Raw genomic sequence first — 25,064 nt, forward strand, 5'->3', positions numbered from 1 at the left:
ACACATAAGAGACATTCTGCAAATGTTACCAGTGTAAAGGTGTGGCATTTTCCCTCCTAGGTGTGTGGCATCATACTGGGTTCATAAGGAAAGGGTTAACTTACTGTAAAATGACTAACCAATGGGAACCCCAGGGGGCAGAGTTAACAGGGTATAAGGTTTAAGCACAGAGGGCTTTTGGAGGAGTTAGAGTTAGGGTGGTTGAGAAGATGGTCTGGAGTTAGAAGAAACAGAGGGGATAATATGTGGGTTGGGCTAGTCTGATGTGAGAGAGTGAGAGAACCTGTTAAGAGGAGTCAGTCAAACAGTTGAGATAATCAGTCAGAAGGTATTAGGAAGGTATAGGCCGGTAAAGAAACTAAAGTTAAGATACTGACAGGAATATTATCTGAGAAACCATAAACTTGTTAATGTTTGTAAAATAAACTTGTTTTTTGGTTCACTTTTAACAACTGACTGGACTCAGTGTTTTACCAGAGAGTAACTGGTTGGTGGCAGTGGGGAAGGGAGCACAGTGGTGGATCAATAGACCGTTAAACGTCCGGGGACCCTGTGTGATCGCCACAAAAGGTTGCAAACTCCAGCTTTTATTGGGCCAGAAATTCAGTGCAAAGTTATATTTTTTTTAATGGAGTGCAGGACATTTTTGGGAAAAGAAAAGGCTGAGGAGTAAACCCTACACAAATCCAGAGTGGAGTCCATAAGACGGTTGGATGGTGCCTTATACACCTCCTTCCCAGTGGCGTAGCGTGGGTTGTCGGCACCCGGGGCAAGGCAAGTAATTTGCGCCCCCTAACCCGTGGATTTGCGCCCCCTAACCCTAACCCCCAGATGTTGCGCCCGGTGCGGCCGCCCCCCCCTGCACCCCCACGCTACGCCACTGCTCCTTCCAGCAACTTCTGCAGCCAAGCTGGGGCCAAATGTATTACTCTGCTTTCAGTGAGGCTGAGAAGGGGATCTTGTCCAGGCAGCCCAAGACCTCCATACACACTGCCTAGGCTTTTGCCCTGGAGAGGTCACTTCGGTGCTGCAAATGCAGCAAACCAGTGCAAGACCAGTTACGAGTTACTGATCTCTGCAGCCACAGCAGGCGCTGTGATTCTCTCAAGACAGACGGTCCTAAATGTGTCATGTTTGGAAATAAACCTTTCTGCTCTCTAGGTAAAGAGTTTGATAGGGCACATTACCTTACATGTCAGGTCCTGCACAGTTCACTGAACCTGGGGAAAGTACATGCTGAAGTCTGTTCTGTGCGTTTTCAAGTTAAATGAGTACATTTGTGCTGTTTGCTAGGGTCAGAGGGGTTTAATACATTCCTGGGTTGAGCCTCTATGCCAAGGGTGGATAGCCTGTGGCCCTGCAGATGTTGGACTACAATCCCATCATCCCCTACTGTTTGCCATCCTAGCTGAGACAAAAAAAACCAACAATATCTAGAGGGCCACAGGTTCTCTGTCCCTTCTCTGCTCAACTATTTTGCTGCCATTACATACCTTTAAAAAGTCTGTTGACAATGATAGGCTTATCTCCGTTGATGGAGCCTTTCCCTCCTTCTAAACTGAAACCCAAACCTGCAGATGTCTTCTCCAGTATAACTGTGAAGATCAGGTCTTCAGATGCTGTGTGGAGAAGACAGAATATCGTCAGAGGGGTGTGTGTTGTTTTGGATGAGCTGAAGCTCAGTGGTAGAGAGCGTGCGTCTCCAAGTACACCTGGGAAGAATCTGGCCCCAGCAGTACTATGTGGCCCCTGGAAGGTTACCCAGAAGGGAATGTGGCCCTCAGGCTGAAGTTCACCATCTCTGATCCCAGGGCTTTTTTCAGCCGGAACTCACCAGAACTCAGTACTGGCACCTCTCAGGTGGGTGCCATTCCCATTACAGTGGTACCTCGGGTTACATACGCTTCAGGTTACATACGCTTCAGGTTATATACTCCGCTAACCCAGAAATAGTGCTTCAGGTTAAGAACTTTGCTTCAGGATGAGAACAGAAATCGTGCTCTGGCGGCACAGCAGCAGAAGGCCCCATTAGCTAAAGTGGTGCTTCAGGTTAAGAACAGTTTCAGGTTAAGTACAGACATCCGGAACGAATTAAGTACTTAACCTGAGGTACCACTGTATATGAGAACAAGGGAAGGCTTCATGGTGGGTTCTGGCACCTCTTTTTCTAGAAAAATAGCACTGACTGACCCTACTGCTTATTTAAGCCTTGTTACCAAATAACTCACTAGACTCCATTGAAGTTTCACTTCCTATAGATACAGAGGATGTAATGGACACATTGGGGCTCCTTTCAGCCTCTTTGGGTTTTCTCGTGACGATGACTGCCAGCTTCGGATGCCGGGCATTTCGCAAGATCTCCAGTGCTTCGTTGTGAGTGGTGCCTTTGAGCGACTTCCCATTTATCGATAAGACCTCATCGCCTTTCTGAATAGTTCCTTCCTGGTACGCAAGCCCACTGGGAAAAACTCTGTGGACCTGTTAGACGACACAATCGCATGCATAAAAGAAAGATGTGTGGCATTTTCAATTTGACATATCAGACTGACATGCATCCTCCATGAATTTGCCAGGTCATCTTTGAAAGCCATCCAGGTCTTGGGACCTGCAAACTTCCCAACCCAAATTAGCAAATCTGTCCCATCTCCACACATTAAAAAAAATGGAGCGTGTGGGAAGTCATTTAACTTGCAATGTCCCTGCCAGTGCTGACCCAATACATTTTGCTGCCCGAAGCTCAGGATCTTGCTACAGCCAACAGTCAGATGCAATCATAGACTTGGAAATCTATGCTCAGAAATGTTATAATTTGCTAATGAGCGAACTGCGTTTTTCATGCCCATAGCTCTTCATATGCCTTGGGATGAAAAACCTAACAGAACAAGATTGCTTCTGGAAGAGGTAGGAAACCTCAGACCTTGGAGCCAAATGCGGCCCCCAGGCTTCTCTATCCGGCCCTTGGGAATCTCCACAGGGCCACACCCCTCATCAGTCGTGCACCATGCCCTCTGCAGATGCTGCTGTCTGGCTAGACTGTGTCCTTGAACTGAGCCTGTTGAAATCTCTGAGTTTTGTATAACCGGAATATTGCCTATCACATGTACAAAAGTAAGAGCTCCACCCACTTTTGTCACTGGCCACACCCCTTTTCCTTTGGCCCTCCCCACCACTGGAATGTAGCTCCCTGGGGAGGTCATCCATGAGAGAATGTGACCTTTGGGTTGGGGGGGGGGAATTAACCCTCCGCTAACTTACGGTAATGGCTTTGTTTTCTAGGTCTACTCCGCCTGCCAAGCTGAAACCAAGACCAGCGCCTTCTTCTTTGTGCAGAATTGTGACATGAATGTCGCTGAGTTGCTGTGCAAAGGGAGAACAAAGTGGACCTCAGTCAAGGCAGTGGCAGGATGCACACACAATGGGAAGAGGAGCGATAACAGCCAGAGTGCCTACGCTCTCAATAGCGGGCTGGAGGAGGTGATTCCATAGCAGCTCTCCAATGTGACAAGCTTCTTTTGGCTGAAATCTCCTCTTCGGCTCATTAATGGAGCAGGAGCCTTCCTTTGCAAGAAGATTGCTCTGTGTGTGGGCACCCTTGCGGTGCCAGTGAAGCAGACTTCATAGAGGCTTTAGCTTTGCCACGTTTGCCAATATGGAAGGTCAAGGGTAAGGAAACCTGTGGTCCTCTCGGGGACGGTGGACTCCAGCTCCCATCATCCACGACTCTACTGCCCATGCTGGCTGTGGCTGATGGGAACTGGAGTCTGGATGACACCAGGTTCCCATCATCCCTGCAGCCTATCTCCCAGTGGTGTCTTTGCTGAAGAAACAAGCTGTACTACACTGGTGGAAACGGAGCCACAACCTTTTGTTGTGGAGGTTTGGCTGGGCAGACGGAACTTCATGGAATGTTTCTGGAGGTGTTCTCTCCCCCCCCCCTTACACTTTTTCTCCCATCACCTCCTTCCTTTTTCTGTTTTGGGCACCCACACAAATATTCCTTTATCTGTGCAAGTGCACCTTAAAAATAAAATAAAAAGTCCCATGTCTACTCATATGTAAGCACTACTGAATTGAGTGGAGCTAACCCCAAAGTAAGTGGGGTTGTTAGGATTGCATCCAAAGGGCAAAATAGAGCCTATGGGGTTTTATTTTCATTTACTTTGTAATGCTGAGGTCTTGCACAAGAATGATATTGATATGACTGTTTGTCTATAGAGATCTTGTGCAAGACTCTTTATCTGGGCTTATCAGAGAAGGGGTGGGTGAAGTACAGTGGTACCTTGGGTTACATACGCTTCAGGTTACAGACTCTGCTAACCCAAAAATAGTGCTTCAGGTTAAGAACTTTGCTTCAGGATAAGAACAGAAGTCGTGCTCCAGTGGTGCAGCAGCAACAGGAGGCACCATTAGCTAAAGTGGTGCTTCAGGTTAAGAACAGTTTCAGGTTAAGTACGGACCTCCGGAACGAATTAAGTACTTAAACCAAGGTACCACTGTAGAGGATAATTTGGCCTAGGCCTCAAGTGCAAAGCAGGTCTCCAATTTAAACACTGGTTGGTTGATTTTTTGGTATTTGATCAGCATTGCAACTTGTGCGTCAGTCCAAAAGGTGACAGACTCTATCAGCTTAGAGCTGCAAATTTAAGCAAATAAGAGATGTGCTTTCGTAAAATACTTTGTTGTTGTTAAGTCATATAGATTATTTTTGTTTTTCTGTGTCATTATTATTATTTATTTGCCTGAACAGCTGAAAGTGGCCCTCTGGTTCTCCAAGAGGCCTGCTCTTTATGCCTTGGTGGAAATAGGCACACTCATGCATTTTATGCTAAACAACATGTATGAAATGCTCCACAGTAAGAGGAAAATCCAGCCCTGGTCCTAACCCAATAGTTGAAAACCACTGAACATGGACGGGGTTGGGGAAACTGGAAGTGTCCATAGCAAAAGACTTACCTTTAACGTTGCCTCGTCTAAGGACTTCACCTCCTCCATGAGTTTCTCCAGTTCTTCAGGGGTGAGCAGCGATATGACGGCCTGTCCTGAGGAGGCGCCTAAAGGTTGAGGAGAAGAGCGCTCCCTCATGTTTCCCTCCTTTTCGCTGCCTGACCTACTTGCCTTGTAGTCTCTCAGCTCGGAGAGGCTGTCCGATTGTAGAATAGGAAACAAGAAACACCAAATTATGATAGTAAACTTTCCCTGTGACCCATCACACACCAGAGGCTGTTGTGTCTACTGCAGTGGGTTTATTATGAATGTGCTTTTCATTCCCAGAATGACTTCGATGTCCAAATTCCTTTAGCAAATACGTACTTTTTACATTTATCAAAGTAAGCACAAAGGACCTGATCCAAATTGGAACTTGGGGTGGGGTGGTGGGAAGGCTTTACCCCTCCATCGTCCCCCTCCTGCCTGATCCAAATTAAGTCCCCTTCACCTGTTCTTTGCATTGGGAGAGATTTTCTCTCATAGGTCCATGTGGCACTTTTCTACCAACGCAAGCTGCAGATGTGGCAGGGGTGTGTGGTTCTGATCTGCATTGGGGGTCTTGTGCCTGTTATTTACTATTTTAAAAATCCATTCTCACACTTGTTCAATGATTCTTCCCCCAAAGAATCCTGGGAATTGTAGTTTGTTAAGGGCTACAATTCACATAGCGGTTTAACAATCAGTCTGTCTTCCCAGGGCACTCTGGGAACTGTAGTTCTGTGAAGGAGACAGGGATCTTCTAAAGATGCTCAGGACCCATAACAAACTACACTTCCCAGGATTCCTTGAAGGAAACCGTGACTGTTTAAGGTGGTACGGTACTCCTTTAAATATATAGTGCCGATGAGGCCTTAGAGCCATTCATTTAAACGGATCTACTCTTAGGGCTAACATTGGATGCAAAATGACAAAATCCCCAAAGAGATGTGGCAATGAAGTGTGGGCCACTCCTCTCCCCCTTCTGAACCTGAAAATATTCAGTTTTCCCCAAACTTGGGTCTCCAGCTGTTTTTTTTGACTACAGTTGCCATCATTCTTGACCACTGTTCTTGCTAGCTAGGGATGATGGGAGTTGTAGTCCAAAAACAGCTGGAGACCCAAGTTTGGGAAACGTTATGAATGAAACTCAGAGTAAACACTGATTAAAATGTGATAGGGAGATCAAGCCAGGATATGGGACCCAGAGGTGGCTTGTGGGGGGCTGTCATCTGCCCATCTCTGGCCTAAACTGTAAAGTACCTGTAAAGTACCTGTAACTCTCCATATGTTGTCGGAGGGTTCCCTCATCCCTGCCCATTGGCCATGCTGGCTGGGACTGGTGGAAGATGAGAGTCCACCATACACCTGAAGGGCCCTAGATCCCCAATCCTAGTAGAGCAACTGATGGCACACAGGAAATTGCTCACTGATCAGAAACACACATTTAAAAATACCAAGTAGGAAGGTCTTACTTAAGAGAAAAGCTGGTATCTGAAGAATGAGCTTCATGCGTCTGCACGAGAGTTGTCCCATTTTCTTCTGTTTGGGGGGTTGGTGACCCATTGTGTGGCTTCCGTGGGTTTTTCCCAGAACACAGCGGGGACTGAGGAAGGGAATGCAACGATTTCATTAGCGCTGATGAGAAGTGGTTGCTGATGGAATAGATCTTGCTGCATTTCTCCCCGTCCATTTTTTGCATCTCGCAAGATTGGGCCGTGGTAAGTGGGAAACTCCGGGCTCTTTTGCTGGGTGCTTTGGCGACTTGTGAGATGGGCTCCGTGCCTTGTGATGGTGTTGATGTCAAGGAAGATTCAGTGGGGATACTGCTACATGCTTTTGGACTCGGGGCACAGTCTCCTCTTGAACAAGACAATGAATCTAGGCCAGTGGCATCCGGATAGGGCTGAAAGTGGCTGTGTTCAGGACCTTGAAGGTCAACACTCTCACTGGGAACTTGTTTAGGATGAACTGCAGCCGAGTTTGGCTCCCTCCTACTGGAAGATCTTTCGTTCTGCATTGATAGAACTTTTCTGTTTCCTCTTTCTGGAGACTGAGGAGTGCCCAGACTCTCAAATGAGCTTATTCTTTGCTTTATTGACGACCCTCTAGGCGAGGCCCGGGTTATCTTCGAAGTAGAACCTACTTCGTTGTCAGAGACGCTCTGGTGCTCAGTGGTGCTTCTGACGGCTGCTGCATCAGAATTTCCTTTCTTTAACCCTTTGAGGCTCTGACGAAACCAGGCTGGCTTAGGGGCTACTGGCGGCCCTTTCTTAGCAAAGTCGCCTTCATCGGATGACCTGGGTGCCTTTGAGTCCCCCTCTTCCGTGTCTGATCTCTGCAGGGCTGCTTCTGAGCAGCTAGAGGTTTGATTCCCTTCATTTGCATCAATGGTTGGGTGCAGGTTTAAGGGGCAGCTGCCTTCTGACATGCTGGGGTTAAACAAGCTTTTGATGCAGTCCGAAATTCGAACCCAAGGGTCTTCAGTTGTAGCCTCAAGGCTATAATCTACCCGTGCCTGCCTTCTGAGCAAAGGCCGTTGAGTTGGTGAAAGAGTCTTCCCTGTATCGGGGAAAAAATGTGATTTAACAGGAACATCGTGCATTCCTGTAAATGTACCATAATGGTTAACAGTGAAGAAGGGATGTGCATTTCATTCCAAGATTTCGCACAGATAGGAATCAACAAGTCAATTTTATTGTCTTTAAGTTTCTCATTGTTCTAGTCTCAAGCTTAGTTCTCATTTCCACATCATTTTGCAATTTCTTTTTTAAAAGTCCTTCTGAAAATTCATTAGAGTTTTAGTGTGAATTTCTCCTAATGCACACATTTCTGTATGCAATTTTGCCCCATGTGCGCATTTTTGCCAAGCACTTTCCCCGAATGTAATCCTTTGCTGTCTGTTACTTTCATTAATCTGTGCGTTTTTATGCAAACTTTGCCCCCCCCCCCAGAATATGCACTTTTGCACACATTACCTGGCTGAAGAACTGCATTGCAAAACTGGGAGAAGTACGAATTTAAAAGGATGGCTGCGTTTCAGTTTTGTTTTGGAAAATGTGAAATAGTTAGGTTTGCCTTTAAACACAAACTGAATCAAATTTCCCTGTCCCCCTGCTGCATAAACCTGTGGCCATGATCACATAAGATTTCTACGCTTAAAAAAAAATTTAAAAATATATTGACTTAAGAAAATTATACAGACAGCAAAACGAAGAAGTCTAAGTTAACATCGCCTTCTACCGATAAGAAATAATAGTAACTACAGTATTACAATAATGAAAATACTAAAAATACATTTACTTCCCCTTTTGAACTTCTATTCTGGTTACAATATATTACTATTCTATAAGAATCTATCATATCCTTTGCTGTCCCATATATTATTTTATTTCCCAAATTCAACCTAACCCTCCCCTCTTCCCCACTGCTTCCCTTCACCTATGTGAGATCTTCCTATCATAATATTTTTTTCTAGTTGCTTTAACAAAATAGAATAACATGAAAACTGATAAATTATAATTACTTATTTTGTCCTTACACGCTTAACAATTGCCTATTAAGAGTTCTGCTTTAACACCATATTTCTTCATGTATTCCCCTATGCATTCCCATTCTGTATAGAATTTTTGATTGGAGAAGCCCCTGACTGATGCCATCATTTTGGCATCTTGTCAAACTCACAAATCTTAACTTGCCATTTGTGGTACTTTTTCTGTTTTCCAATATTTTGCCATAAGTATTCTTGAGACTGCGGTTATATACAAAAATATATTCCTTTTGTCCTTGGGTATGTCGTTTGTTAATAAACTCAATAAGTATGACTCTGGGGTTTTTTTGAAATAGAGCCTCCTGGGGATCTTTTTGATCTCCTCATGCATCTTGTTCCAAAATTGTCTTACCACTGTACACCCCCATCACATATGGTATAATGTCCCTACCTCTTTCTTGCACTTCCAGCAGAGATTTGAATGCTTTTTTATAAATTTTTGCTGATTTTACTGGGGTGAGATACCATCGATAACACATTTTCATTGTATTTTATTTTACTAGACAGCAAGCTGTAAAATCTATATCTGTTTTCCACAACCTTTCCTAGCTATTCAGCTAGATTGTCTGACCTATGTCTTGCGACCATTTAATGGCCGTTTCTTTTATAATCTCATCTTTCATTTCCCATTCAAGAAGTAAATTATACATTCTAGAGATGATTTTCTTGTTTTCTTTACTCTTTTTAAATTTGAGTCAATATGATTGTAGAGTTGAAAGAGATTGTTTGTTTATACACCACCCCATCTACTAACCCAAGTTGCAAACACAGTAAAACAGATAATGATGCAAGCCGGGCAAAAAAATGTATATATTTCTTCCCCTGGTTCCCCAATGTTTCAACAAAAGCTCCATTCTGCAGCCAGTTTTCTGGCCTAGAGCTGACTACTGAAGCAGCTAAATGTTTTTCCCATGCAAGCCATGACTTCCTCATAGAGTGGCTGCCGCTGATGTCTCCCATAGCCCCTGTCTCTGGTGAGAGATGCAGGAGGTGCTGGAGGAACAACGATGTTGCAAGCCTCTCTTCTGGTTCTCAGACCTAAATCTGCTAGCTTGAAATTTTCGCCCATTGCATTTTCCAGAGAGAAGAGCAAGAATCAAAGGATCTCAGAAAGGATCTCAGTCCGATTCTATCTGAGTGACCCTTGAAATTGCATCACAATTTTTTATATTATTATTATTATTATTATTATTATTATTATTATTATTATTATTACAAAATGGCTTCACAAACTCACAAGGCCACCACAAGGGGGCGGTGAGGTGAGCTCTCCCTCAGCCCTGCTTCTTCCGTGGGACAGGCAGATTTCAGTTTACAACAGGGTAAGTTTTCTGAAGCTGTGTCTGAGCTACTGGCCTCCCTCCAGTCTAATGCAAGAGGAAATGAACGAAAGTGCCATGCCTGAACGCTGCATATATTTTCATTTGGGGGCCATTTCATTTTACTGAATGAGCAATACCCTCTAGCATCTAAGTTAAGGCTACTTCATTTGAATAAATATTCATTATAATATCAACTCAGCTGCTTATGCCTCCGCTAGGTAAAGGTAAAGGGATCCCTGACCATTAGGTCCAGTCGCGGACGACTCTGGGGTTGCGGCGCTCATCTCGCTTTATTGGCCGAGGGAGCCGGCGTACAGCTTCCGGGTCATGTGGCCAGCATGACGAAGCCACTTCTGGCAAACCAGAGCAGCACACGCAAACGCCGTTTACCTTCCCGCCAGAGCGGTACCTATTTATCTACTTACACTTTGACGTGCTTTCGAACTGCTAGGTTGGCAGGAGCAGGGACCGAGCAACGGGAGCTCACCCCATCGCATGGATTCGAACCGCCGACCTTCTGATCGGCAACTCCTAGGCTCAGTGGTTTAGACCACAGCAACACCTGCATTTCTCCTCTAAGTTTTACTTATTTTTTAAAGAAACATAATACAGCTCTAGTATCTTTGGGGGATAGAGAGAGTGGTCTAGATTTTTCTAATTGCATTTAGATTTTTCTGTGCCACTTCTACTCCAACAGCCCTCTAAGGACCTCAGAACAGTGAGCATGAGAACAATGTAGTGAGCTAGGATAAAGAGAGAACATTATGGTTCATATATCATGGTATGCCAGAGTATGGCTTACCATGGCTGCACAGATGTCTTGGCTCCCATTTTGCTCCTCCCTGGGTGTTTTGGGTTAAGGCAGGATGAGAAATAAACCAAGATTTATGCATTCATACACCACTTCCTAGTAAATGTTTATGAAGCAGAGTAGAAAATAAATATCAAAATAGCAGCAGGTATATTAAAAATTATGTATGCGGAACTATCTCCGACACAGATCTTAAAAGCACCATATCCACGTCGTAAAATAAATGAGCCGTCCATTCCTCAAGATCATGTTCCACTTTTGCTGCCATTTATCTTTCTACACCAAAAGTTAGCTGTGATTAAGGCTGCATTCCTAACAGTGCCAGATTTATGTATTAAGCTAAACAAGCTATAGCTTAGGGCCCCACTCTCTTGGGGACCCCAAAAAATTTAAAGGGAAAAAAACTGGAAGTACATTTCCAAAATATAAGATAAAAAAACATAAAATAAAACCCACATACAGCAACAGTGTTTTGTGTTGTGTAGGCTCCTATGCTGTAAGTAATGAGCCCCATCTGCTCCCTAAAATATCACTGGTTTGCTCATTTCTATATATAGGGTGCCTGCATTCTGCATGGACTGGTTGCACGGCAACATGTGCAAATGGCTCTAGATACCTATTAGGTCCATAAATTACCATATAGCATATATTCAACTCAAAAAACAGCAACAATTTGTTGTTGGCAAAGGACAGCTGGACATATAATGGGCTCCATTACCTTCAATAGCTTTAGGGCCTCATCAAACCTAAATCCAGCCCTGATTTCTAAGGCTTGTGACTCAGGTTACAACTTAGCTTGGAACCAGTCCCATTGAACTCAATGGGGCTTGCTTCTCAGGGGAGATGTGCAGGATCGCACAGCAAGGCTGCAGTCCTGTGCAAAGGTAAGTCCCACAAGACACAGTTCCTTCTATGCATTGGATTCTCCTGCAAATCTCATCGAAAGCAATGCAGCTTTGATTCCCTACACACTTACCTGGGAGCAATCACCACTGAATATAGTGAGACTTCCTTTAGAAGTGTGACTACTTCAGAGCAGATGTGTATAGGAAGGACTGCACTGGCTAGCTCACCAAAATTCATTTGTTCCACTGGGATTTACAGGGCAATCCTATACACACCTAGTCTGCATAAGTGTGCAGTCTTGTTCATAATTTAACATTTGCATAAATTCACAATTTAACATGGAGCAGAAATTTCCTTCCAAAATAAATTCAGTTTCTTTGCTGCGGTGAGTACAAGTGATGTTTGTCATCATACAAGGAAACATACCTTTGCTGGTTTTTCTGTCTTGGGCTGAGGCTCCTACACAGGCATCTGGCTGCTCTGAAGCTCTGGGTACTAAAGAGCTCGCAAAAGCACCGTGAGTGACAACTGTCTTAGTTCTCTGCCGCAGCAGATCTTCTGCTTCCTGTGGAAGAAACAGGAAGCTCAAGTGTAATGAGGCTCGGTTGCACAAAAACTACATTCTCTGCACCCACAAGCTGGCCCCTGCTCTCTAGAATGGCGGCGAAACATTTACGCTGGGACTCCTAAGGAAGAATGAAGCGATAATTAAGGATGCCCCAGATTGTCAATATTTTCTGACAAGGATTCCAGTGCATTCTGGGAAATTTAGGGTTGTGCAATTGAAGTGGATTATAGCTCAGAATAGACAGATAAGTCCTTTTTTGTTTTGTTTCTCCCAGCTTCTCATTCCTTCAGTCATCAATTCTCCACATTTCTACATCAGTTTAGATTTGTTTTTAAAGTCCTCATGAAAATTTATCAGGATTTCTCTTAATATGCGCCTTTGCAAGCAATTTCCCACAATTCAGTGCATTTTAATTTCACTAATGTATGTATTTTTATCTACACTTCTCCCAATATACACAAATTTTGTAGACATTTGGTTTGCACCACAAAATTCAGCTTCAAAGGACGGATGTGGTTCCTGCTTGCATATTGTGTAGGAACGTGCAAATTACATACGTGCACATTAAAATCTCAATCACACCAAATTTCTCCCCATGCCTAATTTAAACTGTTCTACTGTCCTAACACAACAAATCCACTTTTTTAAAAAATGACTTTCTGCAGTTAGGAAAGTGACAGGGATATGCATTGAAAACTGTGGAATGAACAAATTATTGAGTGGGAAGATTTAGAAACACTCCACAAGCAAATCAAGAAGATGACTAATCACAGTCATATAGCAGCCCTGCAAACAAATCAAAGTGAATTACTTGATAAAGACTGAATATGATTGAACGTTTACACAAACTTTTTAGGATGAATGACCAGTGATAAGGGATGTTGCAATCCAACATCTGCAGGGCACCAGTTTGAGGAGGAAGGATCTAAAGCAGGGTTTCCCAAACTTGGGTCTCCAGCTGTTTTTGGACTACAACTCCCATCATCTACAACTAGCAGGAACAGTGATCAGGATGATGGGAATTGTAGTCCAAAAACAGCTGGAGACCCAGCAGGTTTGGGAAACCCTGATCTAAGGGGTTACCCTTCCTCAGTGACTTATAGGGTTAAATATCTGTGGATGCTACTGGTGCATATTTGAAGGGTGGAAGACAAAAAATCATACCTACAAATTTTTACCATAATTGGCGCTTAATTTTTTTTTAAATCATTCTGCAGCGTTTCATAAGTTCTTGCAAAACTTTGTACCAGTGATATATTTGTTTTGCTTGCTTTGCATATATGCTACCTGGTACTTTCCATTGTTAAGCTCATGCTATCTAAAAACTAGTTCCTTTTTCGCTGAAGCTTTGTATACTTGTGCAAATGTACCAGAAGATGCGTGCACTCACAGTTCTCTTGGGAATCAGTCAGTCAAGGGCAGTTGGATACATTGCGCTTAAATCAGCCTTTTTGTAAATCCCACATACAAATAGCCAACACCATAGACTGCATAGCACCCATGGCCCCAGGCATCCACAGTTGTGAGACCAAGCTACCATCTTTGTGAATACAGATCAGGTCAGACTGAAGACATTGTGACTATATGTTACATTGTCCTTTACATAATTCACCTAGGCATAGAGTCCTTCACTCATTTCAGAATTCTCTAGGTGGTCAATCAGATTATTTAAGAATTAGATGGCTGCTGGCAATGCAGACAAGTTTGTGACCTACAGTATAGGGTAGCGTTATGCGCCCTTATCCAAAACAGGTTTTAATACCAAGGAGATTTTTAAAATTTAAATGATTTGGGGAGAGTTTGCATTGTCATTACCACTGGCTACCAGAAATAAAAACCTGACAGTTTGCACCTCTAAAAACCTGACAGTTCGCACTAAATGAGTACTTGGTTATGAATTACTTGGTTAAAGAACTACAGTCATACCGTGGGTTACAGACACTTCAGGTTGAGTTTTTTCAGGTTATGGACCGCTGAAACCCGGAAGTACCAGAACGGGTTACTTCCGGCTTTTTGCAATCGCGCATGCGCAGAAGCGCCGAATCGCAACCCACACATGCACAGACACGCAGCTGCAGGTTGCAGATGTGCATCCCGCACGCATCCACTGTACATTGTGAAATTTGGAGAAGTGTGAATTTCAAAGGACATCTCTGTTTCAGAAAGTGTGAATTGGATAAATTTGCTTTTAAATGTGAGCCGAACTGAATTTCTCCCCAGCTTACCCATTGACATCACTTCTGCCCAGTGAAAGTGGACCTTCTTCCTAGACCAAGAGTCACTGCTCTTAGAAGGTGTGGATTTTACCAGGGAGGTAAAATCCACACCTTTAAGACTCCTATTTCTGTTGGTTCCATTCCCTGGGAAGTTGTCTTACCTGAGCGTTGGAAGGAAGTGGGCTCCCATCCCCTTGCAGCTTGGGCTTCTCTTTCGCTTCCCTGCTCGCCTGCTTGCTGCTGGTGCAGTCCTGCTTGAAATATTTCCTCGGTGGCGGTTTGGGCTTTGAGGACCTGGGTTTCCTAACAAGGATCTCTGCCGACCTTTTTGTATTTTGCAAGAGGTGACCGGCTTCTTTCAGCGTTGGTGGAGAGGAATCTTTCTCCAGGCTTGTTCTAGAGGAAGAATACAAGGAGCCAGGCTGTCTTGTAATTGGTACATCTATGCTGTGTCCTTTTTCTTTCATATCAGCCAGCTGGTAGGGAAGGCCGTTGCCACATGATGGCCTGGGGTTGTAACTGCTGTCACTGCTGGAACGAATCATAAGCTTTTGGGAGCGGTGGCTGGAATGAGCATTATTCCTCTCTGAGTATTTTTCACATGGAGGTCTCTTGTGCCAGCTGTTCTCCAGGCTTTTAACACCTGCATTAAAAAACAAACAAACAGTTTTTGAGTGAGGAATAAGACAATAGCCAGAATCTAAACACCCACACAACTAATTCTGTGCACCTGAAGAAGCTCTGGAGTTATTCCAAAACCACAACAGCTTCCCTGCATGAGCTGCACTTTAAATAAAAGAAATATAAAAACAACCCCAAACCCTCTGTATGACTGCAAATTTCAAACCTACATGGCAAAGCCAGTGCTTTTTTTCTGGAAAAAGGATGGGGAAACTCACTACAAAGTTTGTTTGTTTGTTTGTTTGTTTGTTTTGTTGCAGGCCCAGTCACAGTGTCCCCCCACAAAGCAGAGGAAAAACCTGTACAGCTGCAAACTATAAACATTTCCGAACCATACTTTCAAAGGATCTGCTTACTCGGTGTCTCTGATGACAAATACATGACAAAAAGACAACACTCTGCTGCAAAGTCCGGCAGGTCTCAGTGGCTCTTCAAAGAACTCCCAGCTGATGAGCCTTACAGAGCCAAAATAAAAAAAATCCTTCCAGTAGCCCCTTAAAGACCAACTAAGTTAGTTCTTGGTATGAGCTTTCGTGTGCATGCACACTTCTTCAGATACACACGAAAGCTCATACCAAGAACTAACTTAGTTGGTCTTTAAGATGCTACTGGAAGGAATTTTTTTTATTTTGACTATGGCAGACCAACACGGCTACCTATCTGTAACTTACAGAGCCAGTTCATCATGGGATATGATTAATAATAATAATAAAATTTATTTATACCCCGCCCTCCCCAGCCAAGAGGGAGGCTGACACAAGGTGTAAAAACAATTGATTGAAATACAACTTAAAAACAAGATTAAAATGCGACATTAAAACATTAAAATGCAGCCTCATTTCAGTAGGAACTCAAATCAAAAACTTTGGGGGGGGGGGATGAAAACGTCAAGTCTTCACCAAGGCCAACTATCCAGACTGGTCCTACGTGGGCCAGAAAAAAGCCAGGGAAGTCCCCAAATAGGAGTTCCATCACAGAAAGAGAAAGGAAAAAGGAAAGAGAGGGAGGGGATCAAGTTGATTCCAAGCCAAAGGCCATCTCTGTCTTACAGGCCCTACAGAAAGAATTCAGATCTTGCAGGGCCCTGGTCTCATGAGACAGAGCATTCCACCAGGCTGGAGCCAGTGTTGAAAAGGCCCTGGCTCTGGTTGAGGCTAATCTGACCTCCTTAGGGCCCGGGACCTCTAGGGTGTTACTATTTATGGACCTTAAGGTCCTCCGTGGGGCATACCAGGAGAGGCGGTCCCATAGGTATGAGGGTCCTAGGCGTGATTAAGGCTCCTTCCACCCTTTCGCTGTGATTAAGCAGGCATCCCCCAGCAGGTGGATGATTTTCTAATGGTGGTCCAAATTCTCTCCCACAAACATGTTTCGTAGGGAAAGCCTGGGATCTAGAGTGATGCTCCTCTGTCCAGCGGTGGTCCTGATATCTGATATTGCCAAACTCCAGAACTTTCAGGGGTGAAGGCCCACCACATATGATAGCAGGACCATCTGGAGCTACTTCACCTCCAGAAAATGGGGAAAATGGACTTCGAGATACAATTCAAGTGGGCCAGTGTCAGAAACTGCATTCAATTTTTAATAATTTCTAAACCAATTGGGATTTCCTTACCTTCTGTCCGCCACTGGTACCTCTCCCTTTCAAACTTGTTGCTCTCCACTGCTTGTGAAATAGCCTCCTTTAGCTGCTGTTCAGAAACCTACAAAACGTCACAGATCACAGAGCTACTTGTGGAAGCTGGAAAGTTTGGCTAAAGACTGAATTTGGTTCCCTTTTCCTGAATACCTTTCTTACACATAGGAGCCCCTTTTCACTCAAGTCTCTGTTGGGCGCTTTATCAATTTTCTTTTTGTGATTTGTGGAGTGCGGCTTTTGCCCCCTTCATTTTTTTGCCCACAGTGTATTGCCTTTTTTTTTGCTTCAGAAATCATGGAATCATAGAATTGTAGCGTTGGAAAAGACCGTTAGGATTATCAAGTCCAACCCCCTGCAATGCCGGAATCTTCCGCCTAACGTGGAACTCAAACCCAGAACCCTGAGGTTAAGAGTCTCATGTTCTACAAATGGAACTAAGCTGAAATAGCACAGTAGAGCAACAGAGACATCACATGAGGTCCACTGACTACATAGCTTGGCTCAAAGAATATGTAGGAGGTTTGGGGTTTTCTAATACTGTATTTGACCTGATACTTGCAGCATACATAAAACCCAGAGAGTTGTATCTAGCTCAGTTCTACTCAGAGTAAACCCACTGAAATTAATAAGACTAAAATGTTGTTGTTTAGTCGTGTCCGACTCTTCGTGACCCCATGGACCAGAGCACGCCAGGCACTCCTGTCTTCCACTGCCTCCCGCAGTTTGGTCAAACTCATGTTAGTAGCTTTGAGACTAAAATAGCCATCTCTATTACTTTCAATGGGTCTACTCTGAATAGGACTAACACCAGATAAAAATCTGTCTTGATAAGAGGGTGTCTTTTGGTGACAGACAGCATTTCCTTTTCCTGCCACCTACATTTTGGGGACCCTGAAACTTGAACTGTTATGGGGGCCCCTTCACAACCAGCAACAAGGTCTGGGTAGCCACCATTATGTTCTTCAGTTGGGTCACAATTTTAAAAAAGAAAAGAACTACCACATCTCTGATTAAAACTACTGTACTGGATTATCTTGCAAGTCAAAGTCACTGTTGTGAATAAAAATTACCTAGGTGAAATATACTCGGAGTCGAGAGTGGATTTCATGCTCTTTATTCAGCTCATAGTGGTGAGGAGGAATGGAAGTTCCACCACAATATCTGCTTTATCTACATTATTTACACAATGGGCTGCACGTGATTGGCTAATTCCAGGATTCTCCTGTAGGCCAATCAGGTTGTGGATTCACTTCCACCTGGAGCTGGATTGGGTGGCTCCTGTGGACCAATCAGACTGCTGCATTTTGGATCCTATTGTTCTAGGACCAAACAGACTGCTGCATTTTGGATCCTATTCAACTCAGTACATAACACTAGGCCTTATAGTTTTTGTGTTACTGCGACATTCTGCCTTTACAACATCTGCACTACTGACTCTCAGACTTTGTTGTTGATGATATATAGGTACCATAAAAAGTTAATCAGTTTGAGATGTGAGACTCAAACTGGGTTTACTAGACCAAAAATTGTTAAGCAATGTGGACTCAAGTTGCTTCTAGGGCCCCTCCAGGATTGGGGCTCCCTAAGCTTAAACTTCATTAGTTTCAAAGTAGATCCATTCCTGGCCACCCGCTATCAAGACTGAAAATGTCTTATATATATAGATTGCTAGGAAACAATTCTAAAGTGAAATCATTTGAATAACTGCTTTCTTTTTTTACATCCAGGAAGCTAAAAGCCACCAGATAACAACATGTAAAGCATCTGAGCTGCTGCTTAATGGCACTTCGCTCATGAGGATTAAAGACAAACAGTAAATGCAAATGACTGTACATAAAGCCTGAGCACTTACATTTTAAAGGAAAAAAAGACGCGGTGAAGAACACCCAATTTGCAGTAGAAGAGAAGCTTCATCTTTTCCACATCCGCCACATAGAATCATAGACTTGTAGAGTTGGAAGGGACCCCAAGGGTCATCTAGTCCAACCCCCTGCAGTGCAGGAATGTCAATGAAAGCATCCATGACAGATGGGCACCCAACCTCTGCTTAAAAACCTCCAATCTTAGCTCCTTTGCTTCTTCTCCACCATGGGGGTTCCCAATGCATGTTGTTAGCAACCCTAACAACAGGGTTGAAGCATCTGGGGAGCGACTACCTTGGAAGGTAGTGCAACCTCCTCCTTTGGAGGTTTGTAAGCAGAGGTTGGGTGGCCGTTCTGCCTTGTATGATCTAGTCGAGAGTCTTGCATTGCAGGGAAACACTGGTCTGCAAGCGGTCCAACTGGAGAACATCCTTGACCAAAGGTGTCATGGGCTCTGAAGATGCTCAAACTCAGGACGCAAGGGAGAAACATGCTAAGAGGAAGGCACACTTGGCAAATCCACACTGTGATCAACTCCTGCCCAGAAACCTGTGTCCCCACTGTGGAAGGACGTGTGGGTCCAGAATTGGCCTCCACAGTGACTTGCGGACTCATTGTTGAAACCGTGTTTATGGAAGACAATCTTACTCGGCTACAAGCGATCGCCAAAGAAGAAAGAAGAAGGACTAGATTACCCTTGGGGGTCCATTCCAACTCTACAATTCTACAATTCTATGACTACAATCATCACCTCCAACGGTTGGCTAAGTTGGCTGGGGGATCTGATGGGAGTTGTCGGTCTACCAAGGTTGATGATCTCTGGGCTCTGTGTGAGCTTGCCCCATATGGCATCCCACCAGGGCCAGATTTAGGTTTGATGAGGCCCTAAGCTACTGAAGGTAATGGGGCCCTTTATATGTCCAGCTGCCCTTTGTCAACAACAAATTGTCGCTGTTTTTGTGTGTTGAATATATGCCATATGGTAATTTATGAACCTAATAGGTATCTAAAGCCACTTGCACATAACAAAATACAGTGGTACCTTGGGTTACAGACACTTCAGATTACAGACTCCGCTAACCCAGAAATAGTACCTAGAGTTCAGAACTTTGCTTCAGGATGAGAACAAAAATTGCGCAGCAGCAGCGTAGCAGCAGCGGGAGGCCCCATTAGCTAAAGTGGTACCTCAGGTTAAGAACAGTTTCAGGTTAAGAAGGGACCTCCAGAACGAATTAAGTTCTTAACCCGAGGTACCACTGTATGTATTTTATCAAAGTGCATCCAGGTTTTTTCCGTTTAATTTTTTGGGGGGCCTCCAAGAGAGTGGGGCCGTAGGATATAGCTTATTTAGCTTATACGTAAATCTGGCACTGTATCCCACCAGAACTGCAGTTGGGATATCTTCCTGAGCAATAAAGAGTTGAAAACCAGGGCTGGACTATCAATGCCACACCAAACCCAGGCTGCCCATTGGGGCCTCTTAGACAGGAAGGTAAAGGTAAAGGTAACAAGGTCTTTCCAGTTGTGACTCCATGGCTCAGTCCTGACACTCAAGCACCATCAGAATACGGAAGCTTCAAGCTTACCTGAGGATCAGGGTGTCTGCTGATGATAATCTGCACAGCGCCAGGATTGCAATGACTTAAAACTGCATGGACCTCATTGAGCGACATGTTTTGGACCGATGCCTCGTTGATTTCCACTATTTCATCTCCGCACCTTCCAAAATGGATAGGGGGGAAAACTTACATATTTCAATCCGGAAGCCAAGATGTGATTATTTATTTTAGCAGACATTTACAGACCCTCCAAATGTCCCTGTTTTCGAGGAACAGACCCGGATTTACAGAAGCCATGGATTTAAGCTTATCAGTGCAACTTCAATACTGTTTTGCCAAACGTAAGAGATCTTGGGGCAATAGCAACGCAAGTGGAGGGAAGTTCAGTAGTTTTATTAAATAGCAGACTTGAATACATGCACAAAAGGCAGCCTTTTAAGAAAAACTAGCATAGCATGAACAAGATAAACTACTTCCCCATTCTGTTATTGGGAACACCAGCAACTGATAATCCAAGTGTCCCTATTTTCCAGGGACAGTCCTGGATTTACAGAAGCCATCCCGGTTTCTGATTTGATTCCAGAATGCCCTCCTTTTCCTTAAAGGTAAAGGGTAAAGGAACCCCTGACCATTAGGTCCAGTTGTGGATGTCCCTATTTTCATCGGAGAAATGTAGGAGGATATGGAGTTATGTGACCCCCGAACCAAGGAACTATACAACCTTTAGAAGACATATGAAGGCATTTGTTTTAAATGTTTTATGTTTTGTTATGTTTTTATATACAGTGGTGCCTCGCAAGACGAAAAGAATCCGTTCTGTGATTCTCTTCGTCTAGCGGTTTTTTCGTCTTGCGAAGCAAGCCCATTGACGGATTAGCGGATTAGCGCTATTAGCGGCTTTTAGCGGCTTTTAGCGGCTTTTAGCGGCTTTTAGCGGCTTTTAGCGGCTTTTAGCGGCTTATCGGCTGATCGGATCAGCTGATAAACAGCTTAGCGGCTTAGAAAAAGGGGGGGAAGGAAAAAAAACCCCGCAGGAACTCGCAAGACATTGTCGTCTTGCGAAGCAAGCCCATAGGAAATTTGTCTAGCGAAGCACCTCCAAAATGGAAAACTCTTTCGTCTAGCGAGTTTTCCGTCTTGCGAGGCATTCGTCTTGCGGGGCACCACTGTATGTTGGAAGGTGCCCAGAGTGGCTTGGGCAACCCAGTCAGATAGGCAGGGTATAAATAATAAAATTATTATTATTATTATTATTATTATTATTATTATTATTATTATTGAATAGGACGTCCCTATTTTCTTCAGGGAAATGCTAGAAGGTATGCATTTACTATTGATGGCCTAAATCAGGGCAGTCCAACTTTTCATACCAAGTGGGCCACAACAGTACTTTGACCCAGATCCTAGGGGCCACACACAGCCTTGTTGTGCAGTGGAGGTGAAGAGCAAGACCAAAATTTGTTTTTGCTTTTTTAAAAAAAGATTTTTAGTTATACTTTTCAAACTTATACATTTCATTAGTTTTGCAATCAATTTCGCATTTCAAAATTTGACTTCCTTCCCCCTCTTTCTGCAGTTCCTTAAATTTATTTTTTTAATATTTTCTGCATATCCAAATTCATTTGACTTGCTCATTTAATTATCTACTGTAAATATATACCCTTATAAGACTGCAGGTTGTGACAATAATCCTGCTAATGTTTTTATCTGTTTACAATTTATTTGTAAATATTCAATAAACCATTTCCATTCTTTTATAAAAAGTTTGTTATCTTGATTTCTCATTTTTCCGGTAAGCTTCACCATTTCTGCACATTCCATAAGTTTTTGTATCCATTCTTCCTTTACTGGGACCTCTGCTTCTTTCCACTTTGGGGCAAGTAACATTCTTGCTGCTGTAATAGCATACATAAATAAATTTCTAGACAATTTAGGTAGTTCTGTCCCACAAGGCCAAAATTTGACGCTCCAGTTTGTTAAGGGTGCTGAGGGATGTTAGGAGACCACTATTTGTCTCACAGAGCTACAATTCGCTTTGTATCAACCCCTCTTCCCAGGGAACTCTGCGAATTGTAGCCTCCTAACAACTCTCAGTGCCCTTAAGAAACTACAGCTCCCAGAATTCTTTGGGGGGAGCCATGGTGGATTAAAGTGGTATTATCGTGCTTTAAATGTATGGTGTAAATGTGGCCTAGGTGGCCTACAGTATACCGTATTTTCCTGTGTATAAGACAATGCTTTTTGCTAAAAAAAAAAAATAGGGAAAAATTGGGTGTCGTCTTATACACGGATAGTGAATGCAGGGGGGGCATGCGATTAATGGCAGCAGCAAGCAGGAGATTGGCAGTGGCGACTGGGTGGGTAATTGGTGGTTGCAGCAAGGCTTGCTTGGCAATTGGCTGTGGCTACGGCAACTGGGCAGGCGATTGGCGGCTGTGGCAAGTGGGCGGGTGGGTTGTTGGTGGCAGTGAGCGAGCAGACAATTGACGGCTGCAGCGAAGTGTGTGATCGGCAGTGGCTGCAGCAAGTGAGCAGCAGTGGCGGGCAGGCGGGTGAGCAATTGGTGGAAGTGACCTCCCCCACCCCCCAAAAAAGCTAAACAACTTAATTTCTTAATTTTGGGTTAAAAAAAATAGGGGTCGTCTAATACATGGGGGCATCTTATACGTGGAAAAATACAGTAATTCTATTTTCCTCCCTTTTGGTCTCTCAGTCTGTAATGGGGCAGAGGGAGATAGAATTAGGTTGCAAATGACTATGTCCCAGAGGGCTGCCTGCCCAGGAGAATATCCCCGAAATACACAGCGTGTGGAAGTCGTGCAGGTCTGAAGCACCCGTTCATCCTTCACACTTTGGTGACTTTTACAAACTTTCTTCTGATGCGCCTTTAGCTGCAACCAGACCTGCGGTGTGTGATTTGTCAAGTGTGTTGCACCCACAGTTTCCTTCCTTCCTCCTTGCTTAGCCTGGCCTTTCACTTTGGGGGTAGGGGGGTGAGTGTTGCTTAAAAACTTCCAGCTCAAGCACAGAAGGCTGAAAGAGCAATGTGGTCCAAGCCCTTCATGGTATATGCAGCACAATTTAGCTTGCTAATGTGCAGCTTTTCATACCATTCTAGGAAGTGTGCACGTGGTTTTTAAAAGCACCGGCAGTTAGGGCGGTTTGAAAGTGGTTGCTCTGTTGTCCCTAGAAAATGTGTGTATGTGTTACGTACGGAGGCTGTTTTGGAGTCAGTCCGGTGCAAGTTTGTTGTGTAGACATGCCCTTATCCCTGCCATGTGTATGGAAGGGAAGTGGGGCTGACACCATCAGTTTTGAGGTTCTCGTATTAATTTACAGTGGTACTTTGGTTCTCATACGCCTTGGTACTCAAACAACTCAATGGTCTCGTTAGATCAGGCATCCCCAAACTCAGCCCTCCAGATGTTTTGGGACTACAATTCCCATCATCCCTGACCACTGGTTCTATTAGCTAGGGATGGTGGGAGTTGTAGTCCCAAAACATCTGGAGGGCCAAGTTTGGGGGTACCTGCGTTCGATAGTAAAATTCATGTTAAATTGCTGTTTTAGGGGTTGTTTTTAAAAATCTGGAACGGATTAATCCATTTTACATTACTTTTATGGGAAAGCATGCCTTGGTTTTGGAACGCTTTGGTTTTGGAACGGACTTCCAGAACGGATTAAGTTTGAGAACCAAGGTACCACTGTAGAAGGCCCTTTAACATCTTGGGCTCAGGACTATCTAATCACTGAGGTCTTGGGGTCTCTGTCCTCCATGGCTCAGGTGCATGACTCATAAGTCTGTGCATTCCCTGTTGTGGACCAAGCCTGTGCAGTCCCCTTCCGACTGAGATTGTACAGGCCCCGTCCTTGCTGAACTTAAGTGCAAATCAAATACTTTCTGATTCCAGTAGGCGTTTTATGTTCAGTTTTATGCTGACTGTTTGATGTTTTATTCTGCGTACTGTTTATGTATGTCACTTAGAAATGCTAACGGTTAAGCGGTATGTCAATGCCTAAAACAAATAAATGAAAGTCGACTGCAAATATAGGCCCATCTTTTCTCTACATCTTTTCTGTAATTAGATCTCCTCGTGTATTTTTTTTTCAGTTAGTGAAAAACAGTTAGTGACTGCCTTCTAAAGAGATGTGAATTCTCTCTCTCTCTCTCTCTCTCTCTCTCACACACACACACACACACACACAAACACACACACACACACAGAGAGAGATATCTGCTGCTGAAGCTATTTGGTCTCAACATACCTGAGCCTTCCATCCATGTGAGCTACAGAGCCTGGAGAGAGGGCATGAATGAATATTCCCGATATACACTGAAAATAAGGGATGCTGCATAATCCGACGCCCAAACCCACGCCAGCCTCTGAGGAAAATATATCAGAAAGATGCAAAACAAAGACAATCTGTTATGTTTTTTGAATTATATAAACTGTCATTAGATGAAAAATTAGATTGGTTTCTCCCCTTTCTGTCTAAATCGGGTGTGGGAAACATCAGGTTTGGGGGCCAAATGTAACCGTCTGGGTCTCTCTATCCCTTCCTGCCTCTGGGACTTGAGGCCACACCCCTCCTTCCCAGATCCCACCCCTCAGTGGCCCGGCGCCTCCTTGCTGGCTTGGAGTGTTTTTTGCCTGGCTGGAAGTGCCTTTGAAATGTGAGGTTGGTGCTTGCCTGGCTGGAGAGAGGTGTGCATGTAGGGACATCCATCATTTGCATGGCCAGAATGTCTACTGTATAAAGCAGGCATAGGCAAACTCGGCCCTCCTGATGTTTTGAGACTACAATTCCCATCATCCCTGACCACTGGTCCTGTTAGCTAGGGATGATGGGTGTTGTAGTCCCAAAACATCTTGGGGGCCGAGTTTGCCTATGCCTGGTATAAAGGAAGGAGTCACATCTGTTGCTCGGCCCAATTTTGAAAACGGACATTTGGAAATTAGGTTTAAGATTTCCTCACCCCTTTATAAACACTGGCAATTTCCTCCTCACCTTGCCCTACTCCTCTCAGTAGACTATGACTTATTAAA

General features: G+C 44.0%; 1 protein-coding gene across 7 annotated transcripts in view; it reads right to left on the reverse strand.

The window, feature by feature from the left end:
* The window catches only part of IL16 (interleukin 16), a 65,912-nt gene that overhangs the window by 1,726 nt on the left and 39,122 nt on the right, over nucleotides 1–25,064 (reverse strand). For all 7 annotated transcript variants that reach the window (XM_082198293.1, XM_082198295.1, XM_082198294.1 and 4 more), the window contains 10 exons: nucleotides 24,283–24,400; nucleotides 20,044–20,176; nucleotides 16,572–16,659; nucleotides 14,437–14,918; nucleotides 11,918–12,056; nucleotides 6,438–7,524; nucleotides 4,954–5,140; nucleotides 3,256–3,357; nucleotides 2,229–2,478; nucleotides 1,494–1,619 (listed from right to left, as the gene is read on the reverse strand). In XM_082198293.1, the coding sequence (XP_082054419.1) occupies nucleotides 1,494–1,619; nucleotides 2,229–2,478; nucleotides 3,256–3,357; nucleotides 4,954–5,140; nucleotides 6,438–7,524; nucleotides 11,918–12,056; nucleotides 14,437–14,918; nucleotides 16,572–16,659; nucleotides 20,044–20,176; nucleotides 24,283–24,400 (2,712 nt within the window). The remainder of the gene's footprint in view (nucleotides 1–1,493; nucleotides 1,620–2,228; nucleotides 2,479–3,255; nucleotides 3,358–4,953; nucleotides 5,141–6,437; nucleotides 7,525–11,917; nucleotides 12,057–14,436; nucleotides 14,919–16,571; nucleotides 16,660–20,043; nucleotides 20,177–24,282; nucleotides 24,401–25,064) is intronic.

This window comes from Podarcis vaucheri, assembly GCF_965113315.1.
Source record: "Podarcis vaucheri genome assembly, chromosome: 14".
NCBI lineage: Eukaryota > Metazoa > Chordata > Lepidosauria > Squamata > Lacertidae > Podarcis > Podarcis vaucheri.